The sequence below is a fragment of the Phocoena sinus genome, chromosome 12 (genome assembly GCF_008692025.1).
Source record: "Phocoena sinus isolate mPhoSin1 chromosome 12, mPhoSin1.pri, whole genome shotgun sequence".
NCBI classification, from domain to species: domain Eukaryota; kingdom Metazoa; phylum Chordata; class Mammalia; order Artiodactyla; family Phocoenidae; genus Phocoena; species Phocoena sinus.
Window position 1 is genome coordinate 73,773,370 of NC_045774.1, and position 25,587 is coordinate 73,798,956.

At 39.8% G+C, this 25,587-nt stretch overlaps 1 protein-coding gene across 7 annotated transcripts in view; it reads left to right on the forward strand.

The window, feature by feature from the left end:
- The first annotated feature begins 10,131 nt into the window (after positions 1–10,131).
- The window catches only part of IBTK (inhibitor of Bruton tyrosine kinase), a 92,278-nt gene continuing 76,822 nt past the window's right edge, over positions 10,132–25,587 (forward strand). For 3 of the 7 annotated variants that reach the window (XM_032651045.1, XM_032651047.1, XM_032651051.1), the window contains exons 1-3: positions 10,142–10,319; positions 19,264–19,950; positions 24,735–24,831. In XM_032651045.1, the coding sequence (XP_032506936.1) occupies positions 19,630–19,950; positions 24,735–24,831 (418 nt within the window). In that variant the 5' untranslated portion in view covers positions 10,142–10,319; positions 19,264–19,629. Of the gene's footprint in view, positions 10,320–19,263; positions 19,951–24,734; positions 24,832–25,587 lie in introns of all 7 variants that reach the window. The other 4 variants (XM_032651046.1, XM_032651048.1, XM_032651044.1 and 1 more) reach the window with 3 other exon arrangements.

A 25,587-nucleotide genomic window follows, 5' to 3' on the forward strand; every position in this document is an offset into this window, starting at 1 on the left:
CAAGGATCCAAAACCACATACACATCGAATACAAAGCAGTCATAAAGGTAACAGGGGAAATAATGAGGTCCTTAAAGATGCTGGCTCTCTTCTTCCTGCTTTGACTTAGGCTGAGATAATTTCTCTAAGTCTTATTCCTTTCTTCTGAACTACATGTTTCAGTCTGTTCTCTTGCTTCTGTGGGCCTTTGCCCGTCCTCTTTTCCACTCCCGATCTGCTTACTGTATAGGGCAATGGTACAGCTCTGTTCAGCATCCCCCTTTCAGAGCCCTCACTTACGCTCTCCTTAAAAGCAGGAAGGTTTCCCAGGCATAGTCTTCCTTCCATCTGAAAACCAGGATGAGCCACTCAGGGGGTTTAGGGAGGGCAGTGCTGCGTATCATGAGTAAGCTACAGAAGAAAAATCTATTTTCTGGACACAGAAGTACAGGCTTCTTAGGGATTTCAGAATAACAAAAAACCTCAGAAAGGGAGGGCCACCAATCATTGCAGGGCAGCCTAAGCTCCAGTTCTCTCTGCTTCTAGAGGTAACCAAGCAGCTCTAATCAGGGTCAAAACAAAGAAATTCTTGAGGAATATTGCATATCCTTATTACTTTCTAGCATGATATCAATTTCTCAGTGGCTTCAGTGTGTAGAGATACACTTTAGCTTTGTTTATCACCCCTTCAAATCCCTCAGAAAATTAAGATACGCAGTTGAAACCATCAGAATAAAAACCAGCCAGCATTCAAAGCTGCAAAAAACAGAGCCCGCATTGTCTAGTTAAGCAGAAAAGGAATGTATTAAGATGTTGGGCACCTTACAGTTTCTGAGAGGGCCTTATAATCAGGTTTACACGCTACGGGGCCTGTACTAACTAGCCTACTGGGTTTTCCAGTGAAGACTGTATCCCTTCTGCTTCTGGATAGAGGAATGGAAGCTTGTTCTTTTGCACTGTCAACACTGGATATGGAACTCAAGTGCTAGGGCCTTCACCCTAACTACCTGTGAAATCTGGATGCCCTTTTTTTAAAACTTTATTTACATTTCTTTACTTTTTTAGAAAACCTTTTTTATCTTGCAATAATTATGGATTCCCAGGAAGCTGCAAAAGTAGTTCAGAGAGGTCCGTTATACACTTCACCCAGTTTCCCCCAATAGTTACATTTTATATAACTACAACACAAGCAAAACAAGGAGATTGACGTTGGTACCATCCATAGACCTTATTCAGATTTTGTCCCTTTTACATGAATTCATTTATGTGTATGAGTGAGTTTGAGTGTACAAATCTACGCAGATATATAGATTCCCACTACCAAAAACAAGATACAAAACTGGTCCATCACTGTAAAAATCTCGTTTGTGCTACCCTACCTACTGCGTATTGTCCTTAACTCCTGCAACCATTCATCTGTCTCTGTCTCTATGCTTCTGTCATTTCAAGAATGTTATGTAAATGCAGTCATATATGATCTTGTAAGATTGGCTCTTTTTCTCTCAGCATATTACCCTCCAGATCCTAACTCTTCAGATCTAACTATTCAGATCTTCAGATGTAACTACTGTGTTAGTTAACAATGAAAAGTTAGTTACTTTTCATTGTCAAGTAGTGTTCCAAGGTACAGATACCCCATAGCTTGTTTCAGTGTTCACCCACTGAAAGGCATTCTGGTTGTTTCTAGTTTGGAAGTATTACAAATAAATTTGCTGTGAATATTCATGTGCACGTTCTCTGATCAACTTTTAAACCAATGTCTTTCTCAGGTGGGTCTGCTTGATAGAGCCCAGGCCAGAGTTTGTGCCCAAGGTTCTTAACAGACCTCCCTTTATCATCATTAGCCCCTGCTGGTCATTTAGTACGATTTCTAACATATACAAAGTAGACAGAAATGTATAGTGAACACCCCTGTCCATCACTGAGCTTCAACAGTATCATGATTCTGCCATTTCTTTCATCCATAACTCCACCTGCTCTCCCTACAAACACTTGATTTTGAAACAGATCCCCCAAATATAATTTTATCTGTGAATATTTCAATATATATCTCCAAAAATGAAGAATTAAAAAAAAAATACCTAAAATGCCATTATCCCAATGTCAGACTTTGGGTGCCTCCAGAAACTAATAACAAAACAAAGACTTGAATGCAAATAGTCTATTTGAGAGGGGGACCCAAGAGGGAAAAGGGGGAAGTGAGACAAAGGGAAGGTTGTAAGTTAGACATCGGCAGAAAGCTGCTCTGGCAAGCATTAACTCCTCAGCATTTACAGACATCCAAGGGCAGGCAAAGGTTTCAGCAGGCAGAGAAAGCCCTCGGCAAAGAGATGCAGTTGCTGACAGCTGAATTCTGGGTAGCATGCTCTTAAGTAGTAAGGGTGTGTGACCATGGGACCTGGGAACTGACAGCATCTCCTACACAGGCATAAAAACAATTAACAAGTAACCAGCCAGCATTCACATTTCCCCTAGTGTCTCATCATTCTTTTTAACAGCTTATGTGTCCAAATTATGATCCAAATAAAGTCCATACATTGTAATTGATTTATATAATTTTTAAGTCTGTTTTCCTCCAACTTTTTATTTTGAAAATTTTAAACATACCACAAATTTGGAAGAATTTCATTGTGAACGACTATATATATCCACCAAGATTATACAGTAAACATTTTTAATATACTTGTTTTATCACATATCTACCATCTATTCATCTTTTTATACAAATTGTATTTCTTGATGCATTACGTAGTAAATTGCAGGTGTCAATTTACACCTAAATGTTTCAGCATAAAAATCATTGCTAAAGTTCATATTGTTTACTGTTTTTTGCAGTCAAATTTAAACAATGAAATGCACAAATTTGAAGTGTATATTTGTTGAGTTTTGACAATGCATACACCTTTGTAACCCACACCCCTGTCAAGATACAAAGGGTTTCTACCACCTCAGAACGTTTTCTCATACCCTATCCCCAACTCCTCAAAGGCAAACCACTCTTCTGATTTTTTAACATAATGTTGTTTCTAATGTCTCTTATTTTTCCTTCTAACATCTGTAGGATCTGTAGTGATGACTGCTCTTTCATTCCTGAACTGGTAATTGGGATTCTTATTGAGAGACTGTTACCCATGGGTTTCTGTTACCTGAAAACTAGGTTTGCCTCTTGGTGACTATTGAGTCAAAAGACACAACCAAGCCAAAGAACGGGAGAAAGAAGGATTTATTGCTTGCAGCAAGTAGGGAGAATACCAGGGATCTTTCCCAAAGCACTGTCTCCCTAAACAGCAGAATTGCTAAGGGTACATGCATATTCAATGAAGGGGGTGGGGCAGTGTATTCATATTCATGAAGGGGCTTGAGCAGAGGAGAATTCAACATAGAATTGGGGCAAATGTTAACAGAGTCCAAGCTTTAGTTGATTGAAGTCACAGGGATCAGAAAACGTCAACATCAACCTCTTCATTCCTTTAGTTCCAGTTGACCTGGTGGTTGAGCGTGGGGGTGGGGGTGGGGGGAGTTTGAATTCTGCAAAAGAGCTCAAGAATGTGCCTCAGGCTAACCTTTATCACTGTAACAGAACTGGGAGTCTTTACAGCTGATTTATTATCTTTGTTATTTTCACTTGTCTTGCCTGATAACAGTTGTTTGTTCCTGCATTCTTTTGTCCCCTTAAAATCTCAATTACTGAGATCTGTTAGGGATAAGCACTGTGCAGGCTTAGATCACAAAATGGCTTAGGTCCAGAATGGCTTCTCTGTGTCAAGAAAGCCATGCCCGGTTCTCTTTCTCCAGGGAACCCCCCCACCCCCAACCCTCTCTGCTTACATGTCTTCATGTTTCTGCACATCTTGTGAGGAGAGCACTTACCTTCTCAAGGATATTGTTGGTATAGCAAATAGCCTTGGTAAATAGTGATAGTGGCTTCCTCCAGACTAGAGGACAGGTTTATTTACTGTCCAGTATAATAAAGATAATTTCTACTTCAGGGGCAAAAAACAGGCAGGTTTGCTTGCAGTATATTTTAAAATATTAAGTTTCCCTAAGCTTGGAATTCCTTAGCTGGCATGCCAACTCACTACATTTGCAACGTCTACTTGGGCAACATCTATATTATTCTTGAGGGATTTGGGGGCCTAAAGGAAGTGATGCAAACATAAAGCTCATTCTGCTTGCTGTGCCGTGAGCAATAAAGTCCTGTCTCTGGCCCAGGAATCTCATTTAGTCCGCCAGCAGCCATGAAACTGTGGCAGGCTAACCTGGTTAGTTTTCCAAGTAGGGTACGATCTCAAACCCTTGAAATTCTTGACAGTTCTCAATTTTTATTTCTTCTTAACAACTGACAAGGAGCTTATCAATTTTGTTGATCTTTTCAAAGAACAACTTCCAGTTTTGCTAATTTTCTCTATTTTTTTCTCTTCGATTTAATTGAATTCTGCTCTTATTGTTATTTTCTTCCTTCTGCCCACTTTGAATTCACTTTGCTTTTCTTTTTCTAGCTTCTTAATGTGGAACCTTAGGTGACTGATTTTTGATCGCTCTTCTTTACTAACATAATATTGAAAGCTATACATTTCTGTATGTGCGTACTACTTTAGCTGCATCATACAAATGTTATGTTGTATTTTTTTTTATTCAGTATGAAATACTATTCAACTTCCTTTCGATTCCAAGTGTTTTAACTCTATTAAGGCTTATTTTAAGATCTAGTATATGGTCTATTTTGCTGAATGGACCATGTTCACTTGAAAAGAATACGTATTCTGCAGTCATTGAATGTGAGAACAGCTAAACATCAAGGAAGTTGTATTAGTCAGTGTTCTCTAGAGAAACAGAACCAACAGAACAGATTATGTATATGGAATTGGGTCAAGTGATCATTGAAGCTGACAAGTCACAACATCTGCAATTGGCAGGCAAGCTGGAGACCAAGGAGAGCCAATGGTGTAGTTCCAGTCCCAGTCTGAAGGCCAGAGATACAGGAAGAGCTGATGTTTCAGTTCAAATCCGAAGGAAGGGAAAAACGGATATCCCAGCTCTAAGGCAGCCAGGAAGGAGGAGCTCCATCTTTATTCACCCTTTTTCTTCTATTCAGGCCTTTAAAGGTTCGGACGAGGCCCACCCACATTAAGGAGGGCAACCAGCTTTACTCAGTTTACCACTTCAAATGTTATTCTCATCCAGAAACACCTTCACAGACACAGCTACAATAATACTTGACCAAATATCTTTGGGCACCTCATGGCCCAGTCAAGCTGACACATAAAATTAACCATCATAGAGGTCACAACCATTACAGAGCTTGACAATCTTGTTCAAATTACCTATGGATTTCCTAATTTTTTTGTTCAATTGTTGTCTTTATCGCTGAGATTATAATTATGGAACTATTTCTTCTTTTAGTTCTGTCAGTTTTTGCTTCATATATTTTGAAGTTCTGTTACCAGGCACATCCATATTCATGGTTAGGTACATACACATTATTTCTTCCAGAGAAATTGATCCTCTGATCATTATTAAATATCCCTCTTTATCTCTGGTAATACTTTTTGTCTCAAAGTCTATTTTTCTGCTATTATAATAGCCATCCATAAGACATGCTATGGTATCTTACGGGTTACTACTTTCTACTGTCCAATCCAGCCTCCTATCCATCTTTCAGTGACTCTTCCTAAGTTCTGGACCATCAATAGCTAAACTTTTGTTTTCCAATGCACTTATTTATGAATTTTAAAATTCAGTTGTAAAGATGTCTTTTCCGCCAGGTCTAGGGATTTGTGGCATGTAGTGTGTGGCTATAGTATGTGTCCAGTCTGCCATTTTAAATCAAACTTGCTTTTCTTCTTAAATCTTTAAATCAAACTCCCTCTTCTTCTTCTTAAGGAAGCAGTGGTGACAACGACCTGATTTAATCATGTAGTTAGATAAAGAAGGAACACGATCAATTCTAAGTAAGATGGGCTGGGGAAAGAGCCCTACGAATTCTCATAGTAAAGGGGAGATAGAGTTTGTTCTGATTATAAAAAGTGTGCTAAGCTTGCCAGATTTATTGGTTTGATTTCTCACAATTTTTGCTTGTCTCATGTAGACTTTGAATTTGTCTTGAATTTCTCCAGTATTTGCCTAGAATTTTTAGATTTATTGGTGGATTCTGCTTTCAAGCTTATATAGTTCTAAAGTTATATTCAAACACTGCCATCTTGTGGGTCATTCCTTGGGTCTCCCAATCCCACCCTTCCAAACTCTCTCATGCAAATATATTCATCCAGAAGAGTTCAGGGATGTCAACTTTTATTAGGTGCTAACAGCTGTAGTAAGAGCTCTACATATATCACATCATTAAACTTCATAAGGCCTTTGTGAAGGAAGTACCGTTAATCCCGTGTTAGAGGTGAGGACGCTGAAGCCTAGATGGGTTATATAACGTGCCTTAGGTCTCACAGCTAGTAAGAATAGGAGTAAACTTTTGTATTCAGGCAGTTTGCCTTCAGAACCTTTGCTTTTACTGCACCCACATGTGAAACGAATAAATCTAAAAACAACACAGCGTGACACAGTAATATGAATAAGCTATAGAACTAGCAGAGAAGACGGGATAACTGTTGGGAAAGGGCATCCGGGAAGGCGTCACAGATTTGTGAGGCGGTGGCCTCCTCTACGTGAGAATTGGAAGGATAATCATTACGTAGGAAGAACGCAGCTGGGACCATAGCCCCTGGAGCTAATAGCACAGAAACACCCTTTAGCTGTCTCTTTTTCATCTGCTGCGTACCCTGTCTTCTTTTGGGAAACTACTTGTCACTATGCTTCAACCACAGGACTCTAATGAGGGTTGTCAATCATGATACCCTTGAGTCCTCACCTAATCTGAGCCAATATCAGGGTACATCGGGGCACCTGGGAATTTTGTGCTTGAGGCAGAGGGCTCAGTGCTATCTTCCCTAATGGTCACGCTGAGGTGTGTGTCAGAAAGCTGCTTCCAGCCAAGTGTTCTCATGTGGAAGACAGTTTGAAGGAAAAGATAATTAGGCCAAACAATAAGGTTCTAGTCATCTGTAGGCTAGCTGCACTGCTGATCTTCCTGTATTGGTATCCATTCTTGCAGAACCTGAACAGGTCTGGGCTTTGGCCCATTGCAAACATGCAAGTTCTGATATTCTTTCTTCTGTGGCCAGCTGAAGCAGGCACAGCACTGGCATTCCTTATCTCTAAACAACTTCAGTGGTAGCACAATACATTTTCATTATGAAGGACAGCACGATTAATTTATTTGGGAAAACATGGCATTTGGGGAGTGTATTGGAAATGGTGTGGCTTAAACACTTCTGCAGTGCTCTATCTTGGCCTCATCTCAAACTCCATTCCTGATGCCTGGCCTATTCCCCTACTTCTTCTCCTCTAAATCACTGCAGTCTTCTAAAACCGTCCTTAGATTTATTTCTTGATTTAAGCCTACTTTAGAAACTCCAGTCAGTTATTTTTTCTTAACTTTGATTTTTTTAATTAATCAAGTAAGAAAAGTGCAAATAAAAATGACAAATTCAAAATGATAGAAATTAAGAATCACCCATAACGCACTACACAGAGATAATCATTGTTATTGGTATATTTCTATCTCTTCTTTCTTCTATGTGTAAACACAAACAATTATTTTTTAAATGGCTAATTTTGGGGCTTCCCTGGTGGCGCAGTGGTTGAGAGTCTGCCTGCTGATGCACGGGGACATGGGTTCGTGCCCCGGTCTGGGAGGATCCCACATGCTGCGGAGCGGCTGGGCCCGTGAGCCATGGCCGCTGAGCCTGCGTGTCCAGAGCCTGTGCTCCGCAATGGGAGAGGCTACAACAGTGAGGGGCCCGCGTACCACACACACAAAAAATAATAAAATAAATGAAAAATAAAATAAATAAATGGCTAATTTTGATCTCTTCCTTCACCAAACACATCTACAATGCATCAAATGAAATTGAATTGTACTTCATTTGTACTATTTCCTAATCATTTCAATATTCTGTCCTGCAAATTACCAGTGTCTTTGAAGGCACCTAATTTTCCAGGAAAATGGGGAGCAATTCCACATCCCTTGGCTTGCGATGTTCTTTCTTTCCCACTTCATCTGGTTATCTCCTACTCATTCTTCCAGTCTTAGTTCAACTTCTTTGGGAAGTTACATTAAATTTATCATAGTATTATTTGCAGTTCTTGTAAAAGTTGCAAATTCTTTTTTATAGATTTATTTATTTTTATTTATCTTTGGCTGCGTTGGGTCTTCGTTGCTGCATGCAGGCTTTCTCTAGTTGCGGCAAGCAGGGGCTACTCTTCGTTGTGGTACGGGGGCTTTTCATTGCGGTGGCTTCTCTTGTTGCGGAGCACGGGCTCTAGGTGCGCGGGCTCAGTACTTATGGCTCGCGGTCTCTAGGCGCGTGGGCTTCAGTAGTTGTGGCGCCTGGGCTTAGTTGCTCCGCGGCATGTGGGATCCTCCCAGGCTAGGGCTCGAACCCTTGTTCCCTGCATTGGCAGGCGGATTCTTAACCACTGCGCCACTAGGGAAATCCCGAAAATTATTATGTGGGGGATTATCTGGGTGTATAAGTGTTTTGTTCACTATTGGATCCCTATGGCTTACCACAAGTGCCTGACACTGGCTATTGTTAAAATGAATGGAATAATTGAAGTGGAATTGGAATAATTCTGCTGCTAAGGAAATACTTATAAAAAGTAACATCTACCATTTAGGAAGTGTTACTATGTGCTAGGCACTCTAAGTGCGATATATCTCTATATAATTACATTTTCACAACCATAAAATGCATTATTGCTCCTGTGTTACAAATGAGGAAACTGAGGCTTCAAAAAAGCAAATTAACTTGTCCAGAGACTGATAAAAAGATTTGACCTTAGGTCAATGCATCCATTTACATTATTGACTTTGCCATTGCTAGCTTCTTTGTGCGCGAATATAAAAGTCATCGTACACAGCTTATTTTCAAAATCACTCAATTTTAACATTACAAAATAGTTTTTGTTACACGTCAAAGAAGGAAGTAGGGCACTTAGAATAAGGGCCAAAGAGACAGAACACTGTACTGGGAGGGGCAGCAGCAGAGCTAGTCTCCTTTCCCCTTCACTAACGAGCTGTGTGGCTTTGGGCTTCCGCAAGGCAGGCTCCAGAAAGAGTGAAGCTGAATGGGCAGCCCTTAAGACGACATCTTAGTGCAACTCCGTCGTTCTATAGGTGGAGACTAAGTGACTTGCATAATTGACCACGTGGCAGAGCTGCACAGACACCTCCTGACTCCTAGTGTTGTTTGTTCTGAATTACAGTAACCCTCCCTGAACAAACATTTACTGGGAGCCTACTGTTTCAGGCATTACCAGGCAGGATGTTTCCTTTTCGCTATCCTAGTATCGATTATTGGCTACTTGCTGTCCTCCCTCATTTTTTTCACTCGACCAGTTTTAAAACGGCCCTTGGAGGCAGAGTTAAGGGGTAAAAAGCGTAGTACGAGCCTGGCATCAGGCACTGAGTAGCGTGACCTGGTGAGTGGCTTGGCCCGGGTCGGCGGCTGGCCCCCGCACAGTGATCTAAGAAGGCAGTGACGCCTTCTGACCCAGGGAATGACCCCGGAAAAACCGGGGGTGGGAGCGGCCGGGGAGAGGCGAGGCTGAGTCTCTTTGAGACGACGCCCTGGACTTTCCTTTGACCCCACTGGTAGGGCGACGGGAGGAAACTCTCTTAGGTGCAAGATGCCTACGCCTGTGGTTTCTGCTGCGTGGTGACCAAGGCATCCGTCCAGGTCCCCAGAACTCAGTCTCTCCACCAGGGTTTATCCAGGATTCCAAGTCTCTAGTTGCGGGGAGAGGGAGTTTTCTCCTTGGGCGACTGCTGACCCCGTGGTGGAGGGACATTTCCACCACCCCCCGTTGGCCTAGAGTCCTCGGCCGCGGCCTTTCCCTGCCCCCGGCTACTGCTGGCTGCCCCAAGGCCGGAGGAGTCAAGTTCCCTTAGGGTGCCAAGGAAAGACCACAATTTAGGCGCTGCCACGCGAGGCCTTCTGGGCAGACACCAGCCAATCCTCCACAGGCATACACGAACCGCAGCCAATCAGCGCCCGCCTTATTCCTGGGTCCCGCCCGTGCCGGCCCTTCCTCCCTGCCCCTTCTCTAGACGTCTGTAGACGCGGCGGCTGTTGCTGCAGCCGCTTCCGGAGCTGACCCGGGCCTGGGGACCGGCCTCCACTGGCGCCCTTCGTTTTCTTCTGCTGCCTTCACTGAGGATGAGTCCCTGCGCGACCGTGTGCCGACCCCGCGGAGACCACCGGAGCATTTTCATCTAGCGACTGGTGAGGAAGGGCTCGGCGCGGCCCGACCGTGCGGAACGGGCAGAGGCAACGGCGTCCCTTGAGTCGTGGGGCGACGGGACAGTGTTATCTTTCCGGAGGGTGCGGGTGACAGCGGGCGCCGGTGTCCCGGGTGGGCCGCGGGGAGGGGACTCAGCGGCGCCGAGGATGCCGGGCTCAGCGAGAGGCGGCGCGGGGCCGGCCGCGTGGCCCAGGTTCCGGCGGCCGCCTCCCCGCTGCCGCCCGGAGCTAATGAATGGTCTGTGCGGGCGCCGCCCTACCTTGCGGTCTTGCCTGCCAAGCCCTGCAGCGACGTTGCGCTGCTAGTTTCTGGTAGTCGTCTAGTGTCACTTCCCCTGGAGCCTTGAATTTGAAGCCGTTCCTCGAGGCGCCCACGTCTGTTACCCCATTAGTGGCGTCACAGAAGTTTTAGTTCAGTCTGGGGAGGCTAACGATGAAGTTAAGTGTGAATCTACCTGTTATGTGAAAAGGGACCCGTTCTTTCTTGGGGGGATGGGGGACACAGGATAGAGGCTTTTTGTTCTTGTATCATGTTGCCGATTTCTAAAAAGTTTTAGTTCATCAGCGAAACAAGTAACCCAGGTATCCGTGACTCTGGATTTCCAACGTAGGTAGTAAAACTTAAAGGGTGTTAGCCGGACAGGGTATTTTTCAGGAAGCAGAGGTTGATGTAGCATCTTTTTTTTTTTTTCTTCTCATGCCTGGAAGTAGGGCGTTTGAAAGTCGAGATTTATCATAAGTACTAAAAGAATGCGACTTTTATGAGTGGTAGTGTTCCTTTGCCCATGTTGTGCGAATTCACGTCCTTCCATAGCTCCTTGATCTTTTCACTGCCCTTTTTATTTTAAATTCCTTGATTTTTTTTTTATAGGTTTTAGAAACTGATATAGGGCAGATAAGGGCAGAAAGAGATGTTTTCTAAAAAGAATTAGAGTATAGATATTTGCTGAAAGTACAGATATTTAGTCAAAGCGGTTTACTTCAAGGAATTTAAAAAATGGTTTTCCATTTAAAAATTAAAAAAACACTTGTGTCCAGGCAGACATAGAGAATGGACTTGAGGACACGGGGAGGGGGAAAGGTAAGCTGGGACGAAGTGAGAGAGTGACATGGACATATATACACTACCAAATGTAAAATAGATAGCTAGTGGGAAGCAGCCACATAGCACAGTACTTTGCGACCACCTAGAGGGATGGGATAAGGAGGGTGGGAGGGAGAGGCAAGAGGGAGGGCATATGGGGATATACGTATGCACATACGTATGCATATAGCTGATTCACTTTGTTATAGAGCAAAAACTAACACAACATTGTAACGCAATTATAGTCCAACAAAGATGTTTAAAAAAACACAACTTTTGTCCAGGGCTTTCAGTGTGCTAAATTCTACATTATGCTTCGGAACCATAAAGTTCAATAGACCATATTGCATAAGGAACTCAGTGTTACTTGGTTAATTATTATAAATGATGTCAAAGTTAGTTTATTATCTTCTTTCTTTCTTTCTTTCTTTCTTTCTTTCTTTTTTTATCATCTTTTGGCCGTGCCATGTGGCATGCGGTATCTTAGTTCCCCTACCAGGGATCGAACCCATCACCCCTTGCCGTGGAAGTGCAGAGTCTTAACCACTGGACTGCCAGGGAAGTCCCTTTATTATCATTAATAGGGCAGTAATTCTTTGCCACCTCCAGAGATGTGCTTGCCCCCTAGAATTTGGGGAATTGTTCAGTTGTGAAGCTGGGTTTTGCACTAATAAAATATTGAAGTTTCTATCCTTTGTACCTAGAGAATAATTGAGAAAACAGAATAAAATAAAATACAGTATCAATAAAGCTAAATTATTTCCTAAAGTAGTAAGTCTTGATGTTTTAAAATTATGTGAACTATTTTTAGGGCTTACAGAAGGAATTTAAAAATTTTTAAATTCATCAATTATGAGTCGCTATAATTTGTAGTTTTGTGACAGTTAATATAGATACAAGTTTTTAAGGAAGGTATTTTGATTTTAGAGAGCTCTTTAAAAATTTAAGCCTACTTGTTGAATACATATTATATTTAGTGACAAATGTGAGTAAGTATGGCATTCTCTTCCCTGCCTTAAGGAGCTTTATGTGTAGTCAAGGTCCACACTTTTACAAGGCATGTTGTCATCACTTTGCAGATGAAGAAATTGAGGATTAGGAAGATTAAGCTACTTGACCAAGGTTTTAGATAATAGGAACCCAATTCCTAGTTAATACATACAGGGCAGTACAGGCTGGAAAGAGGATTAAATTAGTTCATTTATGTAAAGCACTACGCTTGTCCATGTGAAAGTTCAAAATATAGTAGATGTAATGTTTGTAAGCCATGGACAAGTTGGCAGCCCTGTAAAGGTTTGGGTAAAAACATTCCAAACAGAAAGGGCTTTGATATCATTATTCTGTTTTTTTGATCAATATATCACTATGTTCCTTTTTCCTTCGTAACATTTCTTGGGTGCTTACGTGTGCATGAATTGTCTCATTTATTTTTCAGAACAATTCAGGAGATAAATAGTTTTTATTCCCTTTTTACAAGTGAGAGAATTGAAGCTTAGGCAGCTGTTATGTGCCCAGGGTCATTTAGTTAGTGGTTACTAGCTCAGTGTTCTGAATTCAGTCTGAACTTTGTGTGCTACGTGGTTGCCAAGTCTAACTGGCATCCTCTTCCTGAGGTCACAAGGCTGTTAACACATGAAATATAGATATTGGTTCATTTTGGTCTTGGATATGTGAGAGAATAGCATGATCAGATTTGTGTTTTAGGAAGATAACTGAACTCTTCACCAAGGTTAAATAGGATTGTGAGCCATTGTTGAGGGCTCAACCTCTACTGGCTGGCACCTTTGTGGTGGACCAGTCTGCAAGGTTAACAATCACTGTGTAGCTAGCTACACTCTTCCACCTCAATTTCTCATCAACACTTTGTATTCATCACATATAAAGCAAACATTTTCTCCTTTAATTTCTATTTGTTCCTTTTGTTTTCAGTTTGTTTTATTTTTCAATTTACGAAGTATTTACCCTTTACTCTTCTTCTTGGCTGCTCTGTCTGTAGTCAAGCCAGAAACCTAGGAGTTGACCACATCTTGTCAACTCAAGGCCCTAAATATGTTTCAGAATTGCTCACTTTCATTATCCCTGAAGAAAGGCACATAAGGCTGCCTATAATCTAGTTCATCCCTGTGTATATATTAGGCTATATGCATTTCTGTCTTCTGAATTACTTAGATTTCAGAATGGACCAAGGTGATTTTAGTGCTTTTATATTTACTGTTACTTCTGCCTCACATGCCCACTGGCCCTGAATTTACAGGCAAACACATACACCTCATCTCCTTTGAGGAATCTTCCTTTATCCCTCTTGTTGACTCCCCATTCCTGTGAGTCACTTATTATATCTTTATCATAGGTTTTAATCATGATATATTTTTAGTACTTGCTTAAATAAAAATCATTCTCCTCTACCAAACTGTGCCCCACTGATGGTAGAGACTGCGTAATAGATAATAAATCCCGTTCAGTCAATACAGTTGTTAAATGAGCTATATTTTCACTTAAATATTGTCCATGAGTCTGTACTAGAATATCTGGAATATTGAAGTCCTATGTATTTTTGTTTTCGCAGTACCTTGTGACCTGCAGATGCACTGAAGAGGCAGCATAGTGGTGTAGAAATAGGTTGGACTTTACTGTGAGATAGATCTGTGTTTGAATTCTAACTCCTCTTTTACTGATAGTGTGATTTGGGTGGCTTACTTAACCTCTTTGATGTAAAATATCACATCATGTAAAATATCCCATGCTTAAAAGTATTTGCTTTCTTTGGCTTCAATAAGCATTTGTTGAAAGCATGAATAAGATTAATAACGCTAGGCATTGGGCCAGGAATTTAGGAAAGATGTGAGGGCAGGAGACAGATTTGAGGATTATGAGCACAGGTTAAAGTTAACATGAAGAGATTGAAATTACGCAGGGTGAGTAGGAATTAGAGAGGAAAAGAAGACTGAAGGTGGAACATTGAGAGAAGCCTAATTTTTGGAGGTCAGGGGAAGGGAAAATGCCCTTGGAAGAAGTGGTAGGAGAGAGATCCCATGCATAAATGCTTCAGTGGTTCCCTATGCTTTCAGTACTCCTTTCTAGATTCCTTACGAGAATGTCGTGGTCATGACTCGAAAGCAGAGAAGTCAAGTAACATTACCAAAAGTATTTGGCAATTTGGAGGTCATTGGTAACCTTAGTATGTGTGGTTTCATAGGAGAAGAATGCTTGGAAACTAGTAGCAGAGACATTGAAGCCCAAACATGAACTTTGGAATAAAAATTTCTTATCTTTCTGTTACTAAAGAAATGATAGTAATAAAAGCTGCTATTTTTTTTTTTTTTTGCGGTACGCGGGCCTCTCACTGTTGTGGCCTCTCCCATTGCGGAGCACAGGCTCCGGACGCGCAGGCTCAGCGGCCATGGCTCACGGGCCCAGCCGCTCCGCGGCATGTGGGATCCTCCCGGACCGGGGCATGAACCCACGTCCCCCACCTTGGCAGGCGGACTCTCAACCACTGCGCCACCAGGGAAGCCCCAAAACTGCTATTTGTTGAATGTACATTTGGTAGCAGGTACCGTGATAAGCAGCTTTATTTATCATTACGGTAACCCTTTGAGGTTGGTGGCATTGTCTCCATTTTCAGAAGAAGAAATGAAGGCTTGGAGAGATTAGGTAATTTGTAGAGTTATGTAATTGGTAACAGCTGGTATTGCTATATTTGAATCCAAGTATGTAGGATTCTAAGAAATGTTAGCTCTTAGTCACTTAGTCCCTTCCTAATTTATGTTCATAGTACTCTGTGCCTCTCTCATTATATATTATAGTATAGTATCACTTTTGTTTATATTTAATATTCTTTTTTCCCTTTTAAGTGTTTAAATTATGTATAGTAACAAATTAGGGAATTCTTTTCTCTTGTATCTTAATTATTTCCTGTCGGGTTTGAGTTATTCACATAAGTAGTTCCTTTCAGGTATTAGGAAGACACTGAAAACACAAAGATGGCAAAAGTTTAGAGCCTCAAAGGGATGAAATTAACTACATGTGACTATTTTGCCATCTGTCATGTTTTCCAGTTTAAACATTTTAAACTACTTGAGGCTTTGGTACTTTTCTCATGTCAACTAACTACCAGACACTTTGCTTATTTATATATAGTCTAGTAGAAACAGAACTGGAGCTAGAAAGGGCTAGGAGTTATCCGCGTCTGTGCTATCATTTCCAGATGGGGAAATCAGAATAGTTAAGAACTAGTTAGGTTTAGGATTTCTGACTTAGTGTGGTTTGAAATGGGAGTGGAAAAAAAGATTTGGAATGTTTATGGCTGGTGCACAGAAATTTTTCCTATACATATATGTAAACTCACTTGTGTCCCTCTAAATAGTTTTATAACCGTTTTTCCTCTGTCATTCAGATAAATACCGTAGTCTCTTGGTATCGCCGGGGCATTGGCTCTAGGACCCCAACGGATACCAAAATCTACAGATGCTCAAGTCCCTTATATAAAATGGCATAGTATTTGTATATAACCTACATATATTCTCCAGTATACTTTAAATCATCTCTAGATTACTTAGAATATCTAAATACAGTGTCAGTGCTATGTAAATATGGTTGAACCTTGAACAGCATGGGTCCACTTATACTCGGATTTTCGTCAGTAAATGTGTACTGCAGTACTACAGGATCTGCCTTTGGTTGAGTTGCCCACGTTGAACCGCGAATACCAGGAACCTAGTATAGGGAAAGCCAGCTGTAAGAGGGTCATTGTGTTGTTCAGGGGTCAACTATAGTTGAAAATGCTATGTAAATAGTTGGCCAGCGTGAGGCAAATTCAAGCTTTTCTTTTTGGAACTTTCTGGAATTTTAAAATATTTTCAGTGGAAGCTTGGTTCAGTTCATTGTTGTGGAACATGCAGATATGGAGGACCAACTGTAGTTTTTTAATAAAATGAAAAGTATTTTGTGGAACTTAATTTGATACCTTGGAGAAGAGAATTTATGTAGAATTTCTACTATGAAAGCTTTAAAATCTAGGCATTATAGATGGGTTGACTACTAATTTAAAATCCAAAGCACAAAAATATTGAAAGAAGATAATTAGGAGATTATAAATAAAAAGATGATGGAGAAATGCTTAGAGTAAAGTAGTCCACTCTAGATATAAAATTTCCAATATTTTATATTGGTGGTTAGTTTTCTAACAGGAGGTGAAGAAACTGAAGGCTAGTAGCTTTTCAAGTAGTTGACAATGATATTTCATTCTCCAGATCTGAATGGGCAAAGCAGACATGGTAGCATATTGGAAAAAAGCTAGAGGCTCATGTATGATGGTTGAGTTTTCTGGACTTTCCTGTGTCCTCTCTAATCAATATATTAGCATTTATTTATATTTTTAAGATGTTTATTTTAAAATAGGTATACATATACATATACATGGTAAAGCATTCAGAAGACGTTAGTAGTAGTAAAAAGTAAGCCTGCCTTCCATATCTGTCTCCAACCATTGGTGGTCTTCCCTAGAGCAACCACTATTAACCATTTTCTTGTGTATTCTTCTAAACATCTTTCATGCATATTCAAGCATAAACATATATTTATATGTACATTTTCTCATACGTGGCATTACAGATACATCTAGTTTTAAGAGACATTTCACAATATATCTTGCAGATTATTTCATGTTAGAAAATACATAGCTACTTTATTCTTTTTGATACATGAATAATCTTCTGTTGAATGGACCTGCCACAACTATCTTTTAACTATTTAGGTTTTTTCCGTGCAGTGATGCAATGAATGTTCTTGTACTTATGCCATTTCACACATGGATATAGTTTTACGGGATAAATTCTTAGGAGTAAAACTGAGTCAGAAGGAATGTGCATTTTACATTTTAGTAAATATTACTAAATTGCTGTCCATAAAGACTGTACTGATTTATACTCACCAACAATGGAGTAGAGTTTCTATTTCTTCACAACCTTGTCAATACATAGTAATATCAACCTTTTTGATCTTTGTCATTCTGATAGATAAAAATGGAGTCTCATTATAGTTTTAATTTACATTTCTTTTGAATGATGTCTCTTTCTTTTTAAAAATCCATTTAAATCCACCACCACCCCTTTTTTTTGAGAAATGTGGTCATATTCTTTGACTTTTATTCTGTTGGTCTCTTAATGATTTGTAGAGGTGATATATTAAGGAAAAATTTTCTCCTTTTTTGTCTTTAAAATTTTTTATGTATGTTTTAAATACTTGGAGTGTTTGAATACATGTAGTCAAGCATACATCTTGGTAAGAGATTACTGCTAATCACGAAGAACAGATATCTCATGTTAATGATTTTCGTGTTTTCCTGTGTATGGGAAGGTGCAAGAATCTGGTCTTCTTACCTACCTAGGAGCCGGTAGATCCAAAGCATAGAATGCTTCATCCTGTTTTTCCCATCCTGAATTTCCCTCAGGATGTACTGTCAGTGGGCTTCTGCAGTGGGTTGCAACTTAACCTTTTGTGTTACTGGATGATGAGCTACACTCTTCTTTAATGGTTAAAGCAGATGTACAATGTGTGTTTGACAGGCCATAAGACAGGCTGTTTTAGTTAGCATAAAGTTCAAGCCAAATCATGTATAAGCCAGAATGACTTCCCCATATCTCAGTATGTGAAAATTTTTCCTATCGGTGGAAAGTTTGTTTGTTTTTAACATGGTTAGTTAAATTTATTGATATTAGCAACAATAACAGCAGATAATGCAAAACTGCGGCCATCTGAAAAACAATATCAAGGTGGCTTTGAAGTGCATTTCTTTTAAAAGTTACGTTTGAAATGGACAGGTGACTACAATTCCAGGGCTTGAAAAGCACTTCAAACACAGGAACAAAGTAATCTCTCTCTCCTTTCCTCCCTTCCCCCACTCCTCCCTCTCTCTCTCCTGTCAAATGACAAAATTAAAACAATTTAGTAACGACTTGGATGTCCTTTGTTCAAGGGAAAACAGCGCATGGATTGTGGGGGGGTGGGGGGGAGTGAGTGCTCACTGGCGGTGAAGCAATCTTCCAAGGGATTTTGGGCAAGAGAGACTTACAGAATGTTAGAAGAGGCAACTCTGAAGCAGGGTGCGCTTGGCCAGGAGGTTGGGGATTTCCTAATAAGGCGTGCAGGTCCTTTTTTCTAGAGTGAGGTGAACTCGCTAAAGCGGAGTTGGAGGATTCATTGTTGTTAGGTTTCCTTGACAGGTGTGTCCTGTAGGTGCAGACTGACAGGTTTAGATTTGTGCTGTGGGTGAGGCCACTGGGGTGGCCTCCATTTTGGGGGTCCTGATTAAATGCATTAACTTCATCACTCCACATGAACATGTCTACTCGTAATGTCTGGATTCTGAAATAAAGAGTGAGTGAAGTCAAATAACTTAGACATACCACGGATGTGAGAGTTCTTTGACCCTTCCAGTTATCTGTATGGTAACATTTGTAGAATCCGGGCAGACAGGCCGGAGGGTTGCTGCCAAGTGGATCCACTTCCCTTTCTTCCTCTACTTACTCGGGTGGAGGTGGATGGAGCCACCTTTCAATCAGGCTTGTGGCCTAGCAGAACTAACCTCCCTTATCAGAACTGGGAGAGGAGGTCGAGCTTTTGTCAGTGAAGCTCTAACCTTGCCACACATTCCATAGGGAGAAAATATCACAGGAAGGAGGAGTGACTGTCCTATCCGTGAGAAGTTGGTAGGCTCATTTGTTTGCTTGTTTGTTTTTGAAATAGGAATTAGGGGCACTTAAATATGGAGGTAATTGTACTGTAAAATACTTGAGCAAGAGATAGATTGTGTAGTTTTTACTCTTTCTCCTTTTCTTCTAGGTCCCACTTGCAATCATGGATATTTGAAAGGAGCGGACAGTGTGGAGGGGGAGCTCCCCTCCTCCTCCCCGTGGTGCTTGACTCCAGGAATAATTTATAAACTGTGGAAAGCTTTTTTTTAAATAAAGAACTTGTGTTTGATATAAACTTGATAGGGCTATTTATAATTTTTGGATTTAAGTGCCAAAATAAATTGTACAAATCTATATAGTTTTATACTGTTGCCATGAGGATTTAAATTATAATCCTAAACAGGCCATTTATTCTCTATAAATCTTTCTGAATAGCACCTTTGTGTCCTGGCTTTTTCATTTTTTAAAATTATCTGACTGTTCAGAAGAAGTAAGCTGCATTAAAACAATTAGGATGAATTCTTCCATCCCTGACTGCACATCAAAATGTCGATCCCTGAAGCATGCTTTGGATGTCCTTTCTGTGGTAACAAAGGGAAGTGAAAACCAGATTAAGGCCTTTCTCTCCAGTCATTGTTACAATGCTGCAACTATCAAGGATGCCTTTGGCAGAAATGCCCTCCACCTTGTTTCCTCCTGTGGAAAGAAAGGAGTGTTAGATTGGCTTATTGAGAAAGGAGTGGATCCATTGGTGAAAGACAAGGAGTCAGGATGGACAGCTTTGCATAGAAGCGTTTTTTATGGACATATTGATTGTGTTTGGTCTCTGTTGAAGGTAAGTGTCATTTGTTTATTTAAAACTATTTGGTCTGGCATGTGTTTTTCTTAATCTTTTTCCACTTACTTTCCAAAAGAGATTTGAGTTCTTATCAGTTGTTTGATATCTTTTACTATTATAACTCATCTTTAGAATTCAAATCTCATGTATCCTTTTAATTTAAACCTTTTATGATGTAAAATTTTAAACATATACCAAAGTTTACAATGTATCATGAACTGTTGGCCAATTTTGTGTTATGTATGTCTCCACTGACTTTCTCCACCCCATATTATTTTGAAGTGAATCCCACTTTGTCATTTACTCAGTACTATATATCTTTTAGTATTTTTAAGAAATACAATTTCCTTTTGTATAACTATGTTATTATCTACTTTAAAAGGGCACTGGTTATTGAAATCACTTAGGGACTATGTTTTGAGTAGTGTGTTTATTTCTTGTTTGGCTAGGATAAAGTTTTTATAGTTCGTTAAAAAAATAATTAGAATCAGGACTTCCCCGGTGGCACAGTGGTTAAGAATCTGCCTGCCAATGCAGGGGACACACGTTCAATCCCTGGTCTGGGAAGATCCCACATGCCGCGGAGCAGCTAGGCCCATGTGCCACAACTACTGAAGCCCGCGCGCCTAGAGCCCACGTGCCACAACTACTGAAGCCCGCACACCTAGAGCCCGGGCTCCGCAACAAGAGAAGCCACCACAATGAGAAGCCAGCGCACCGCAACGAAGAGTAGCCCCCGCTCGCCGCAACTAGAGAATGCCCACGCGCAGCAACGAAGACCCAATGCAGCCAAAAATAAAATAAATAAAATAACTTTATTAAAAAAAAAATCTACCTCTAAAAAAAATAATTAGAATCAGTTTATTTTAAATTTCCCATCAGGTAGATTAAGATTAAATCTAGGTTTGTTGTACTGTTTAGCCAAATAATATGAAGTGTTTTGGTATATACCCCGATGGATGTCATTTCACTAATGAATGCAAATTAAAAACTGTTAGAAGTCATGAGTTTTAAATTGAACAATTAGCTTGTGTATAGGCATTTAGTCATGTTTGTGGAGGACCAGAGAAGAACAAAGCAGTTCCTGTCCTCAAGGCACTTGTGGTCACATTAGGGCATTAGGGTGCTTATCTTCAGTGTCTTTATCTTTGGTGTCTGTTTTTTGTTTTAAATTTTATTTATTGGTTGATTGATTGGCTGCCTTGGGTGTGCGGGCTTTCTCTAGTTGCCGTGAGCGGGGGCTACTCTTCATTGCGGTGCACGGGCTTCTCATTGTGGTGGCTTCTTGTTGTGGATCACAGGCTCTAGGTGTGTGGGCTTCAGTAGTTGTGGCACGTGGGCTCAGTAGTTGTGGCTCACAGGCTCTAGAGTGCAGGCTCAGTAGCTGTGGTGCATGGGCCTAGTTCCTCCGTGGCGTGTGGGATCTTCCCGGACCAGGAGCGCAGGCTCAGTAACTGGCGCACAGACCTAGTTACTCCGTGGCATGTGGGATCTTCCCGGACCAGGGCTCGAACCCGTGCCCCCTGCATTGGCAGGCAGATTCTTAACCACTGTGCCGCCAGGGAAGTCCTCGTGTCTGTTTTTGACTTCAGAAAAATTGTTTACATAGTGGTCTTTAGGTGGTAACATTTACTGATCAAAATAATTTTCAGTATGTGTTAATAGCAAAATATCCTTTTTTGGAGCTAAACTATCTAGGTTTACTACTTACCGAGTCCTCTTGGATGAGTTACTAAATCTTGAACCTCAGTTTCATCTATAAAAAGAGGATAATAGTGGTACCTTCCTTATTTTTTTCCCCCCGGGGAGTTTTAGTGAAGAAAATCTTTTCTTAAGTTTATTAATAGTACTGTTAATTCCTCTTGTATCTAAAACCTTTGGGTATCAGTTTAATTCCCCTATTGTAATCTCTTTTATAGGAAAAGCTAGGTTAGTAAGAGTTAAAGCATCTATCAGCTCTACTTCTACCCTTTCCCACCAGTTTCTGCTGGAAAATTGGATGACTGCCAATCCTTTCAAGCTTGAGAGTGTCCTTGGATTTTCTGCCGTCCTAGGGGTTGCCATTCCGGTGTTAGGATTTGAAATAGGTTCTGGTCTGAATTTTGGACCTTCCCTCCCTTTGGGTTTCATTTCCCTTTAGAAATCCTCAATCATCCTCGCCACCTTGGCTAGGAGAAGCCAGGAAATGGTGCCTTGGGCCACCTTGCTCTTGGCTTGACTGTCATCATCATCAGAGTCCTTCTGATCCGTGATAGACACTTAGCGGGGATGCTTCCCGCTGATAAAAATATTCCCACAGAAACCTCTTTCATCCATTTAGTATTCGAATGTTGCTGTAAGCCATCTGCATTTTTGTAGCACAGACTTCTTTCCCCTTTTAACGCTCCTTTAATTGGAAGGGCTGCAATGATGGGGTGTTCATGTCAGTTCCACTTCTGGTGATAGCGCTATAGCATTTAAGGTGTTACAGACTAGCAAGAAGAGACTATACAGAAAAAAACACATTTTAAATGAATTACATTTGATAAAAACTTTATAGGTATGAAATTTTAAAATTAAGTGCTAAAATTGTACAATAAATAAACACCCATGCTATCAGTTACTGATTACCAATGAAAAACCTCAGCAGAAACTTCTTGTCTGCCAAAAGCCAGAGTAGAAACAGCATTATCTTACACAGCTTTTCATTACCTTCTTGATTCCGTGACAGGAGGCATGTCTGTGTTTGTAGGGTCCTGCTGTGTCTGTTACCTCTATACCGTTTTTCTTTAATTTTGGTGGTTTACTTATATTACTAACCTGGAAGAACTTGCTTTAATTTTTCCCATTTGTAAATGGAAGAACTCACTGAATCATGAGATTGTGTGGATTAAGTGATAATACTGTTTGTAAAGTATTTGGAATACATTTTTTTTTTTTAGTGCCTAATGTGTATTAGGCAACGATCTGAGTGCTAGGAATATTGTAATGGGAAAAAAAAGAATCCTTTGCTTGTTTGTTGGTTTGTTTTTTGGTTATACTTAGATGCTATTTAATAAGGTAATGAATTTACCTACTATTTGGGGGATATGTAAAGAGTTGGTCTTTTAATAAATGGGATAGACTAGACTACACACGGATGCTCCTACCTTTAGAGCTTAAGGTGAGCATATTAGAAAGTGTCAGAGACCACCATATGTAGGGAGCTGTAAAGGCAAAAAAGTGTGGCTAGTCCTTCATGCAGTTGGGGCTGCTTAGGATGATGCAACTGTATGTAGCCTTATTAGGGTCCAGTTGGTATATATATAATAAAGTTTAGGACAGATTTATAAAACTGATAAAGTAAACTCTCCAGGGATCCTATTTGTTAGATCCGTAGCTTGGAACACTCTGCCCTGGAATCTACCCTTCTTACCCTTACGAAGGCCAAGCTCAGGTCTTCCCACATGGATTTATTATATCTAACTTTGAAAGTAGCAGGCAACATACACTTTTAAATTTGTTGAGATCTTAGATCACTTCTGGATTTTGTTGTATTTGTTAGCTCACTAACGAGTATTTTTGTTCATTGACAACCCTTGTGAAATCAAGTGTTATAACCATCTGGAACCATCTTGATTTTAATTTATTAAAATCCATTGTTACGAGGTAAAAGGAGATGCTCTTTCTTAAGTAACCCAAAAAGAGTATTCCAACATGTTGTGGTTAGAGTTTAAAAACTTCATGGTTCATCTCAACCTGTAACTGCCCAGGTAAACTGTGGGTGTAGATGGATAGGCAGTGATCACTCACACGAGTTAAAATTATTGTTGAATGCCTTATTAAACTATCAGCAAATATTAAAAGTTATTTATGAAAAGGAGTACATTTTGTGTTTAAAAAACTGTATGTAGTAATAATATGAATTGAACATTGCTCTATTTCTCCCCTCCTCCAGTTATATTTTAAAAACAGTAAATAATGGTGCTAGGGATAGGGTGTGCTAACTGCCTTAAATAAATGGGACAGAAAATGTTCTGTTTCATGTTTGAATTCTGGAGATATAAAACTACAGGTTACTTTAAATTCATTCTTAAAACACACACGTGCATTCTCAGGGTTTTTTTTTTGATACAATCTAACTATAAGTGGTAAGAGACAATGCTCTGAAAATTTAAGTAGAAAATTTTAAGTGGAAAAATATAAAAATATATATCACACAAGTAGAAATAAAAGAATATAATTGTCTTCATGTCAGTAATAGACGTAAATGGAATTCAAGGCAAAAAGGTGGAGCATAGGTGATCACATTATATGCAGTAAATCCTAAAAAACATATATATATAAAGTAAGACGTATTCTTTGCCATTGTGTAGAAATCTTTACAACCCTTAGCTGGATGTGGAGTTTGGCTCTTTAAATACGAAAAAAAAAAGGCATGTGTGTGTACATACACACATAGACCCCGACCAAAAGTTAGGGCCTTCTCAGTAACTGACCTGACTTACCACGGAAAACTTTCATATCTATTTCATTTTGATTTGTTTTTCATTTTGATTTTAAATGTTATTTTATTTGTTCACATTTTCTGGTTCTTCTTTATTTACCCAAGAATTGGATATTCGATTTCTCTTAGTTTTCTTTTATGTGAGAAATAAATGTGTATGAGCATAGGAGATAATTGTTATTAAATGTTTATTTTTAATGTATTTATGGGTTTGATCATCTGACTTTTTGATAAATAAATTACTGATTATAGGTAAATGATTAAAAATACATATATATCTGTATATACACACACATATTTTTTCTTTTTTTTTTAGCATGGCGTTAGTCTGTATATTCAAGATAAAGAAGGCTTGTCAGCTTTGGATCTTGTAATGAAGGATAGACCAGCTCATGTAGTATTCAGAAATACCGGTAAGAAAATTCCACAAATATATTCCATTAAGGTACAGCTTAGAAAATTTTATTGAAATTTTATTGTTATAGAAATACCTGAGGAAATTTGTGTGGATATGTGCAAAGAACTTTTACTCTGGTATATGTTGGTTGATAACCTTGGTTTTCTTTCAGAGCACTTTGGTTTACTTTACATTTTTCAGATTCAATGTTCACTTCTGTGTATAAGAGTAAAAAATACAGCCTAAAAAGGGAAGGCAGCTAGAATTGTAACTACTGTAAAGCCATTGATGTGCATTCAGAAAGTAACAGCATTTGAGCTAGAGGGGGAAAGGAAGTGATTCTTCTACCCACATGTTCCTTCTTCTCATTGCACTTATCTCCAATTTTTTTGCCCTGTGAGCTTTGGTAATGGAAATTGAAAAGGAGGAGAGGTTTAAATGGGGGCACTAGTTAATTTGCATTTTATCTAGTGAGCAAGCTAAGTAAGGACATGTTCTTCATTTTTATTTCTCTCTTGGACACTGTATTGCAAGTTACAGTTATAATTCCATTCAAGAACTTTATAAGCCTTCCAAAATAAAAACGAAGATTTATATCATAATTAGCTGTGATTAGGTTTTATCCCAGTTTAATGGATATTGGCCCAACCTCTCGTGTGATTTTGCATCTATCAAGAGCAAACTATTGGAAGATGATGTTTCTCTAGAAATAGGAACTAATATCATGTTTGCTTCATTTAGAACCTTTATATATTAAATGTTTTAATGACAT